The 11578-nt window shown below is 30.1% G+C and overlaps 1 protein-coding gene across 1 annotated transcript; it reads left to right on the top strand.

Moving 5' to 3' along the window:
• Nucleotides 1–1693: 1693 nt before the first annotated feature.
• On the top strand, nucleotides 1694–11550 carry LOC132724031 (uncharacterized). The gene is made up of 10 exons (XM_060708841.1): nucleotides 1694–1770; nucleotides 2164–2205; nucleotides 2468–2547; nucleotides 4265–4371; nucleotides 7406–7497; nucleotides 8217–8380; nucleotides 9417–9494; nucleotides 10137–10299; nucleotides 10431–10748; nucleotides 11444–11550. The coding sequence occupies exons 1-10, from the start codon at nucleotides 1761–1763 to the stop codon at nucleotides 11548–11550; spliced, it is 1161 nt and encodes a 386-aa protein (XP_060564824.1). The 5' UTR covers nucleotides 1694–1760.
• Nucleotides 11551–11578: the final 28 nt, after the last annotated feature.

Below are 11578 nucleotides of genomic sequence, written 5' to 3'. Positions count from 1 at the left end.
GTTGCATACATAACAGAAGTTACTGATTTAAAAAGTTATAAAGTCATTTTGGTCGTCTCGACACAAAATTAAGACCGGGAGTCGCTATTTAACCCCTTTCCCTTTCTTTAAACAATTTTAGCTATTTCTGTTTTAATAAAATTGATAAAATGCAGCTTTAAATAAATAAGTATTTTATCAATTTTTATCATTCACATTTAACTTACCTTTTATTTCGGAAAGTAGATAAAACTTAATCATTTCATCATATTAAATCAAATGTCATGTCCGATGAGTTTAAGCTCAAAATCCGAAAGTAAACGGATCAATCACGACACATGAGACCAATCAAAGGGCACCTACTATACTGATCATTCGAATAAACTTAATTTAAAATTATTTGATATGGTGTCCAAAGTGATAATAACTAATTGATTCTTTAAGTTTATTCGAATGATCAGTATAGTAGGTTGATTCAATACATTTTTATTTCAATAACTCATTATCTTGGGTTGGATTTGTCTCCATTTTATTCCGCTTAAAATGTTTCTGTTATCATATTCTTACATAATGTTAAGATTAAGAAAATCTATCAAACTGTTTTAACTTTACACATATGTCTTTATGAAAACTCACACAAACGTACTTAATAAAAAGAAAGGTCAAAGTACAAATGTTCATTTATTTTAAAATCTGACGTTACCTTATTATATCAGTAACATTCATGTCACGCTTCATCGATATAGATCATTACTTTGGAGAAAAGTTATTCCTGTTTGAAAAACTGTTTTAATTTTCTTACTTTTAATGTATTGTTCAAAATTTTTGAGACAATTATGAAATTTATAGATCGTAAATGGCGACTTCGAACGGAAATTAAATTCGCATAATTATTGATATTGTTTAATTGCTGTTATATTTAAATGGATATACACACGTATAAATGCTATATATATTGTCTCATATCGCAATTCTGTACAAGAGATCGTACATTTTGATCATATAAGTATACAAGAAGTGAAGAAGTATCTTATTGAATTATTTGGAAAACTACTACTTGTAACATATATCACAATTACATTGCGAGATACAAATTGAATATAATTTAGATTTTTGTTCAGGTTAAATTAACATAGGTTCTACTGTTTTGACACATTTGTTTCCAAAATAGTTATCGTTCATATCTCGACTTGTTTGATTGCTATGACAGATCTTACATATTTTTGCATTTGTCATTAGGAAGGGACCACGAAGGCCACAGTCCCGAGTGGTCAATAAAAACGTCAAATTAGTGTCTAATAGCCGATAAACATGGCTTAGACCAATATTTTTTCGATTCAAACAGGAAAAAAAGAAAGGTCATTCACGCTTTTTTCAAGCGGAAATTATTTATACTGCCGATTTTACTATTTGACTGTTCTTGTACGCTCTCTATTGTCGCTCAAGTATAAAAAAATATAGAATTATTTTAAACAAATCAACTTTTCAACCGACTGGGTAGTATTGTTTTTACATTAGTGCTTAATCCCACAATGGATCATGAGTCGCATACCTCTATTCAGGCCGGATTCTACATATCTACTAACGAATAGTCTAAGATTCTTTAAATATTAATTATATTAGCGGATATGAATACAATCGTATGTGAGACGATTTATAACCATTATTTGAACCATTTACCATAATATGTAAAGAAAACATATTCGCAATTTCCGTACTTACGGTTCAAATGTTTTTCCTCTCTTTATTTATTGTTTCCAGTCCAAAGCATTGACTATGAAATGGCAACAGGTATGTATTCTTATACATCTTCTTTAAAGTATTTTCAGTAAAACATGATATTTAATATTGTCATCCAGATATAAAGCACCATTATTAAATGTTGAATATCAGTTAGTTCTCTTTTTGAACAATTATTTTCAGAGTATTAAAAGTTTAACTTTGCAATAATTCATTTCATCAAATTCGTATGTAATGTATTTTGATAAACGACATTTTAAAAGAACATTATTCAGATATTCAAAATCGAATCTGTACAATAGAGTGGACAAAATGATATACTGCAGATAGTGTAATGGTTATTGTTAACAAAAATATCGACACTATTAAGATACAGAATTCAAATCATTTATGAATTCCATTTTAAATCTTATTTGCTTAGTATAGCTTTATTTTTAATTTCAGAGTTGATTCTAAATCAACGAACCCTCTACAAACTGCATCAAGGTATGATTTAACTTAATGTCTTGCCGACGTACATGATGTACATTTGCATATGTTATTACATGAGTAACGATCCTTATATGTATGTATTGCTGAACTTTAATCTAATTCCAATCTTTGTTCTAGAATATTCACGAAATAATGAAATAATCACAGACAGTAAAATTACGCATGTACTTCTTATAGAAGTTTGTTTCCTTTTATAGGCATATTCAACATAATAATCTCAGATAGAAAACTGAAAGTGTTGTTTGATTTATTTCAGATATAGATTTTGAATGGTATTACATTGACTGTATGCGTTCACTTGAGGTAGTTATGATTGACATCAAGTCTACAAATTTGGTGAGTATGTTTTATATATACTAACTATAGCCAATGCAATATGTTTGAATACCTGTTTTTTCTGACAAGGCCCAAACCTTTTTGTTAGATGACCAACTTCAAGATAAGTTTTACCCCTTATATTAAAGATAAGTTAATTAAAATAATATTAGACAAATTCGTGAGTTAATGTGCCAAATTTTCCGTGACAAGTTTTATAACCATTAAGATGCATAGCTACAAATATATTGTCACGTATATAGTCATACATACCATTTAAACAGATATTCCAAACTTCATTAAAAAGTGCAAAAATGGCATTAAACTATATCATGCCATAACAACGATGGGGAAGCGACCTATGTCAAGCGGCTTTATCGACGTCAAAGTATTTTGATGAACTCTCCACGACAATCAAAACGCTGAAAGTGGTGTTATCCAAAGACTTACCGAAAATTGTTATATTGGAATATTACACCGCCAGTTCCCTTTTGAATTCAATGGTGGCGGGCATCATTATTTTATTTGACTTAGCCTGTCGTCCTTATATTTCCTATTTTAGCTGTAAAAAAGCAAAATCCAGAGGTGAATCGGGGATAGACACCAGACAAAAAATGTATCTACTGAATAAGTAACACACCAGTCAATTAATAAAGGCTGATTTTAATAAGCAAACGTATTAAAGATATGTTGAGCATCGGGGACACTGACCTTAGTGTCGAACTGTTCGATAAGTTCTTACTAGGTGACCTCCTCAAGTATTAAAACAATTCAGTTATCTTCACTTGTTAATTTATATTTTTTTTAAAGATAAAAACAACATACGAGGCATGTACCGCGCGTGTAATGTTTAATTTTTTCTATTAATTAATTCTGTGAACAAAAAAAACGGCCAATGATGACGAAAAAATCACAAAATTTGAGGCTGTGATTAGCGTCTATTCACTCCTTCAGCATATCGTAAGATTTTTACTAAAATAAATACAAACTGATTTCCCATATATTTTTTCCCTCTGGCTTTTTACCACTGTCTTATTTATGACCATGCCACTTGTAAACAAGTGCTGGCGATACATTACTTAATTTCTCTGTATGGTCAATTTCGTCAATAGAGATTCGCACAAAACTGTGTAATTGTTCGCTGCGCAAATCACAATTTTGTTAACGTGTGAATTTGGTCAAATTAAATGACGTCAGCAGACCAGACGACGCTCACGAGATATTCAACAAACATAACATCAGATATAAAATAATTAAAGAGGTATAACATGCACGTGCTCTGGAAATGTTCACATGCACGTTTATATTATGATATTTTTAAGAATTGTGTATCAAATCCTATGTTGAAGTTAGTTAATGGTAAAATAATTATATAGATAGACTTTTCTTTATATATATTGTGTGAAAACTGTGCGATTTTTCATTATTTATAAAGACTATATATGTGGTTTTGTTCTATAGAACCGTTAAACATAGATTTTATCAATACAAATAAAAACAACTCTCTCCTTTTGATATTTGATTTTTCAAACTTGCTCTGACATCCGGTGAATTCTTAAATGAAATAACAACGAAACAAGAAGGTTAACGCAAGAAAAAAAACAATTTAAAAAAAAAATTAAAGATCAATATTTTTAAATTCATAGTACCTAAATGAATTAAACATTTATTGGTCTGTTGATTGCATGATTTTTAAAGTTTTTTCAATCAGATATGAAACAGGAATGTTTTTCTTCAGGGAAATACCTCTTTCATATGCTTTGTCAATGATGTGCTTGGGAATTTAGAGGACTCTTCGGTTTGTAACACGGAAACTACCACTCTTCCTGGAAAAGTATATCTAAGGTAATTTCTATCTTACTTTATTAGTAAAAATGATTCATTACATGCTTTTATACATCATAGGCACGTTTTATCTTTATCATATATGAACATTAGATATTTAACTTACAGTTTTAAGACTTACAGGCAAATTTTAAAACGATTTCATTTGATTCATTTAAACAGAGCGTGATCTTACGATATGATGATACTCTTTGGCAGTTCCCAAAATGTAACTAGGACAGTCAAGATGGCTGGCACTCTTGCAAACAATCAATCCTTTTTACATCATGTCGTCAAAAGCACTTGCAATGTAACCTGGAAGGATACACGTGACCTAAACATACATTACATCAACTGATTACTAAATAATCAAATCAATTATTCACAAGTATATATTAAATAGGCGTAGTAACAGCATAATCAATATATAATAAGCACGCCTAGTTCTTCAAGTATCTTGTGGTCTTAATACCAAGTGCATGCTTGTAAATATTACATTCAATTTACATGTCAAACCCGAAATCATTATAAACATAGACCAAATAAGACCACAACATGTAAAACCGCCAGCATATGGTGCTAATCACAATCCACTACATTATATGTTTTATCTCCCCAACGTGTACTGTTAAGTCTACAAGTTAAAGATAGAAATTTAATGCAGAAAAGAAATAAACTCTAAATCCGTACTTAGTTTATTTCACCTGAAATATACCATTTCTATTTCATGTACACACAATTTGCAAAAACAAACATCCTAAACATGCAGAGGAAAAACAAAACAAACGGATGCAATACTCATTTCCACAGAAACTCATATAATACAACCAATACAAAGAATAAGTTACAATATATATGTATTTGCCAATAAAAATGAAATAAGCTTTTAAGTTTATTTAAAAAAAACAAGAATAAAGATCAACCAGGCAAACGCAACGTTCACAGGACGCGGCCCCCCGACACACTCACATAATGGTGAAAGGAGTGGGACATGTAATGTGAAATAATATCAATTAAAACGGGCCGATAAGGGAATTGCGGGGATAAGGTCTGTAAGGGTGAAAAGGCGGGGCGGGGGGTTAAAAATGGATGAGGGGGGAACTGAGAAAATACTTACTGTCAATGAAAAACCTCAAAAACACTGAGTTAAATAAAGATTTTTCTAAAAATTTAAAATAGAAATATATTTTTGTGAAAATCTGGAGGCACTTTAACTAATGTGTATGATAAAAGAAAGTAATAATCTAGCCTGTTTCGTTTCTAAAAGAAAAGATGAAATGTATCTATAATAAATTTTTTGGCAGCTGTTGGAAATATGCATTTGAAAAAAGGGAAAAACAGAAAGGGTTTTCTTTTAAATTTAAAAAAGAGAAACCCTTAGGCCCTTTAAACCTTATATTCCATTTTATTTATTTTAAAATTTTGTTTTGGGGAAAAAGCCCCACAAATTTCTTTTGACCTTCAATAAAATTTTTAAAACAAATAAAAGGTTTTTGTAAATTTTTAAATTTGTCAAAAGTTTCGTAAAAACAAATGATAATTTCGTGAATTTAAAAAGAATTAATATTACGTTAAGACAAATTAATATTTCATAATAACGAATTAATATTTCGTAATAACGAATAAATATTTCTTAAAAATGAATTTATGTATCGTAATTACGAATTAATATTTCGTTAAAAAGAATAATGTCCCGGGAAAAAGTGTGGAAAATGTCAATGTTTTGTCTCTGATATATCTACTGTATTACAGTAATGAATACAGCATGCATGATTACCATAGTGTAATTAATGATGTATTTGATATTATGACTATAATAGTATAATGACTATAATAGTATCAAATGTTTCATCTAAGAAACAATATTGTTTCAATTTTTAGAGTATTGATGCGTTTGAATTAACCGCGAAGGCTGAATGCATCAAAACAACATTTAGGTGTTAACCGGTCAGACGAAATAATTTCGATAAGAGCGATATCATTTACAATATTTTAAGCGGATATTATTTCCGCTGCCGATATTCGAATTGTGCTGTACTAATTTCAACAATTCAAACATACGTATCATACCTGATTGTTTTGATTTGTATTAGGTGAACGATAAATTTCTATTAATTCTCCACCCATGTCACTTGAAAATACGTCATTATGGCACCGTTATAAATGAGTTGTATACTTAGACTGACATCAATTCTCAGCTTGTGAATTGCCATAGATTTTTCTAATATCAAATAATTCAGCTGATATGGATAAAACCTGTCGCTTTATTGTATGTTTGGTGTAGTTTTGGCGTCATTATAAGAACAGAAATTATCAATGCTCCGTCTAACCGTCCTATTGGCATAAAAGAACAGCCCTATTAACATGTAATCCACAATCTATTCTATTTGGCAGCTCAACACTGGTAACGTTTTCTTTGTGTTAAAGGACAAAGTCAGGAGTCATGTTGAAATTGTGGTTTCCGCCAACTGATATTTGAGAAATCACAGTTCAAATATGACAAGTTTCATACGCATGTTTTTCGTCGCAAGCCTAATTGCTGCTGTATAAAAACTTCATTGTGCGATGCTTTTCCTTGTGAAATAAATCAAAGTGTTCATATACTTGATAAAGGAAGATGGCATATTTTCCATAGTAGTGTGTTGGCATGTTATCAGATATACTTAAGATATGACATATATCAAAATGACAACCCCATTAACTAAAATGACATCATCAACTTTTAAACCACAGCTCCATATATTAAAACCACAGAGCAGTCTCGCAATATATATGAAGCAATTGTAGCCTAGGTATGAACGGATGTAAGAGTCAACAAATTCTCTATTGTTTACATATCTTTGAATAAGAAATAGTAAGACCCCTTTAAATATCTTTAAAATACACTTTTTAACTATTTTGATTTACCTGACAAAGTGTTTTGTTCTTTTTTTATTTAGGGATCGTAATCTCTCTTAAATATATTTAAAATACGCTTCTTAACTATATTCTTCTATTTTATCTTTGTATTCTTTGGATAATGAACGTAAATGTAAATAGAACTATTAAATTGCAGGAGAACACGAGGTCGCTTTTTTACATTTGGATTGAAGGCAGACATAACAGGAAACATGTCATTTCAGGTGTACGTATCGAGTATAGAAGCACGTAAGTAAACTCCACGAAGCTTAAAAGAATAAACTCTGAAAAATACAAAATAATTCACCAATTATAATTTCTACAAATTCGATAGAAATTAGTATTTTAACATGTTAACTAAAAAATAGCAAAATATCCATAAACTTGGTGACTTGTTGAGATTATTTCTAATATTTGAATATTCTTATATGGGAATAAACTATTATTAAGTTTATTTTAGTTTTACGAAATTCAGTCTAGTTTAGTTCGATCATTTTGGAAGCTATAATCGTATTGAAACAATCTGGAATCCGTTCCTGGAACAAACCAGTACTTAACAATGAGTGTTAAGTTTCTTGCTAACAGCCACAACGACTTGCCACTTGCGACATTTGACCCGTGTAGTCAGCATTTCTTACATTGCCAGTCTGGTGTGGCAAAGCCGCCGATGAGTTATTTGTTTTCTTTTACATCTTCCAATTACTGATTGAAAAGCCTTTTGGCAATATGATATTCTAAGACTTAGAAACCTCAAAGAATACTGTTTACTTCTAGTATAATATGGAACTCCGGCGTTATTATGGAATCTGAATATATCACTTGAATGTCATTTTGCAATCAATACTCGATTTTTAATGATCGTTCATTAATTATACATTACAAATCATTATTTTACCCGTTGCAAACCTTTTTACGGTATGTTTGAATTTGCATTTGTTTGTGTAAGACTTCTGATGCTTTGTGTGTAGAAAATGGTGAGCCATGTTTTGAAAGTATTGAAATAGACGACAAACAGGTACCAAACACTCAGATCACTGTTTCTTCTGGAACCACAGACCAAATACCTACAAATACAAACACTATTTTTACTGGTTGGATTCATGATGCTACAGATCTTAAACCTTGGATTTTGGTTTGTATAATTAATGTAAAGATGTATTCTCTCATAAAAGAAAAACGATAATACATTGATCAATACTTTAACGAGTATTTTCAAAGAGTATTTTTTTTGCATGTAAGTATAAACACATTTTCAAATTTTCAATTTGGAAGCCATTGAAAAAAAACCTTTTTCCCCAACTTTCCCCCTTGAATAAAAAAAAAAAAGATTTTTCTTTATTTTTGTTTTTTAACTTTAAAAGTAAAAATTAAAAAGCCCAAAAGTTTGTTTTGTCAAGTTTTTTCTTAACTTTTTCTGAGTATTTCTTTATTTTATTTTGAACCATATGAATAATAGGTTAATCCAAGAATTGGGCTTGGCATTTTTGGTATTCTTTCTTTTTAAATTGAATAATTTTGGGTTTTACTTTAAAACTATTTACAAAACTTAATTAACTATATAAATAAAATATCATTCCGGGTTTTGAATGATAAAGGAATGATTTGGGAGGAAATATGCAAATGTCTCTTTTTTTAGAAAAATTTAAGAATCTGTTCCAGTGTTAAAAAATTTCTAAAATTTTTAATAATTTTAAATTGATTCTATTTCATAATGAAGCGTGTATGAGCATTTAAAAACCCGTCACAAAACTATTTAAACAAACTTGGAAAACATTTTTAACATTTGTTCATCGCAGTATCATTTTATACCAACGGTAAGACAATAATTTAAATAAACATTGTTAAACGGTTGAATGCACACTCTTCATAGCTCGAAGTACAATAAAGGGTTGGTCGCTTTTTGGTTCAGTTGGTCTAAAGTGTGTTAAGCACGAAGGGTAATGTGTTTTGAACAATTTGGTATTTTTCTGATGTATTTGCATCCATTCTTCTGCAAAAAAAATGTGAGTACAATCCGTATTGTTTCAAGATACCGTATTTGTAAATTAAAGAGTAATTCAGACAAGCTTTTCAACAATTTAAGTACAAATGAAATTTTTTCAATTTAGGTGGATTTAATTGATGTTACAAACAATAAGAAGGAGTTGGTAATTTAAACGTTTCGAAAGACCTGTGAACATGTGGACCACTTTCCCAGTTTTTATTTCGGCAACAATAAGGATACATTACAGGCATACAAAGACATGGTATACTCGTTTGTGTAAAAATATCTAAAAAACAAAAACAAAACAACAAAACATAAGTATACATTTTAAAGCAGCATGCCACCCGATTCATAGTAACTTTCATGAAGCTAAAAATGTTTTTTTTTTAAGAAACTTAATGTCAAATGTACAAAGGAAGCATTTTACACATAGAAAACAGCACTTAAAATCTACGAAAAATTCCAAGAATTAGATCAGAATATGCAGAAATAGTCCTTACTGGATACAACACAGGAAAGATAACTTGCACTTATTTGCAGTATTATGTAGTATGTAATGTTACATCAATTGCTTGACGTTTGCATTGTTAGATAACAATAGTAAGGTTACTTCAATTCAAGCGATTGTGTCCTTTGTTCTTTTGTTTGGATGTAATACATGTGTACATTACAACACACCCTTTATTTATTTTACCCTACTTATAAAGTTAAAGAAATTCTTATTGCAGTTCTGATGGTTTATCTTGGTATATATATTTATAGACTGGTTTTAAACTTAATGAATCAGAAATATTGCATTATTAAAACCAAGCCGTTTCAAAAAGGACGTTGATACGTACAATTAACTCAAAGAATGAAACAAAATAAATGTAGAAACACGTGTATTGGTGATTCATTATTTCAGGAATTTAGAATATTCCCACCTGAAAGCTTTTGGAAAAGAAATCAAGTGTTCATTCTGCCGAGACCAATCAATGGAAGATACGCAAAGTTCAAACATTCATTTGAAAAGCCAACAAGCAAATCAAGATGTTTAAATTTCAAGTTGTTTGGCTGTAAACTGACACGTAAGTTAACAATTAAGGAATGTATGTTTGTTTCGTATTAACCATTGATAGATTGTAACAAAGTGCGAGTAAAGAAATTCTTTGAATTATTAATATATTTGTTATGATATATATTATCTCTCATTCAACAGGTATAACTGACATCAGCAGCATCGAATCATCTGAAATGCTACCTCTCGAATATGAATTGTTATCTGGAGATTCAACTGTCTTGAATACGAATCTTACAAGATGTATCGAACTTTGTAGTATTCAGAAAAGTTGTAGTGTTGCCAGTTTTAAAACTTTGTCTAACAAAACTATGGAAGAGGATAACGAACATCATGGACCAAATGGATCAATCAAACTAGTCGGAATGTGTAATCACTACATGTATAGTCCTTTTGGATTATGGAAAAGTAAGAAGATTATTGATGATGGACAATGTTTCGCCAAACTACAAAACATTGGTATGTTAACATTTCGTAATAAAGTCTTTTTTCAACAGTACAGGTATTTTTTCATACGCTTGTGAGATATAAGTATAAGAGCATAGCTTCTTGTAAAATACAGGTGTGACCTAGGTAATTCAGCATGAAATATCAGTGTTATAAGTACCAGAACTGTATGACAGCTACAGTGGTATCAGAATTGATTTTTGCATATTTTAGATCTTAATTAATGATTTCAACATGAGCCTTATAAATGAAAAAGTTGTGAACACAATTTGAATAAATGTTTCCTAACAACTTCTTCCCATTATTGAAGTAAGTTTAGTATAAATGTAATCTACGTTTTATTTATTTTAAAAATATACTGTATAACTATTTGGATTGATCAGAATATACTGTATGAAATTCTGGATTAAAATAGTTCACAATGTAAGAAATTTTGTTCAAGTTGTGGGCAATTTTTACTTTTCCTTCGATTGCTTGATTCCGGCTTCTTTCCATTATAGGTTATAAAGACAAATAATAAAACTTAATTCAACTTTTTTAAATGTAATACCCCATTGGACCTTTATGCTTTGCTTAAAACTTGTCTTAAAGATTGTTCTTTTATTAATGCAAGTCAAAAATTGAAAAGAAAATCCTACTTTCAATCAGGCATATGACCCCTCCATATAAACTTATTTTTAAGGCTATGTTTTTATATTTTACACAAGGAATAATGAAATGTCATTCCCGAGAGCTAAACGCAAAGATGGAAATTGTTCCCTTTGGGGGTCATACAATACGTAAGAAAATAGACTCCATTCAATTACGTCCCTAAGTTACCCATTCAGGGGGCCCCTTTTTTG

The sequence above is a fragment of the Ruditapes philippinarum genome, unplaced genomic scaffold, assembly GCF_026571515.1.
Source record: "Ruditapes philippinarum isolate M1 unplaced genomic scaffold, ASM2657151v2 ctg6443_1_1_1_1, whole genome shotgun sequence".
Lineage (NCBI taxonomy): Eukaryota > Metazoa > Mollusca > Bivalvia > Venerida > Veneridae > Ruditapes > Ruditapes philippinarum.
The sequence above is the reverse complement of the archived record's forward strand: the minus strand, read 5'-3'. Positions and strand labels throughout refer to the sequence as shown.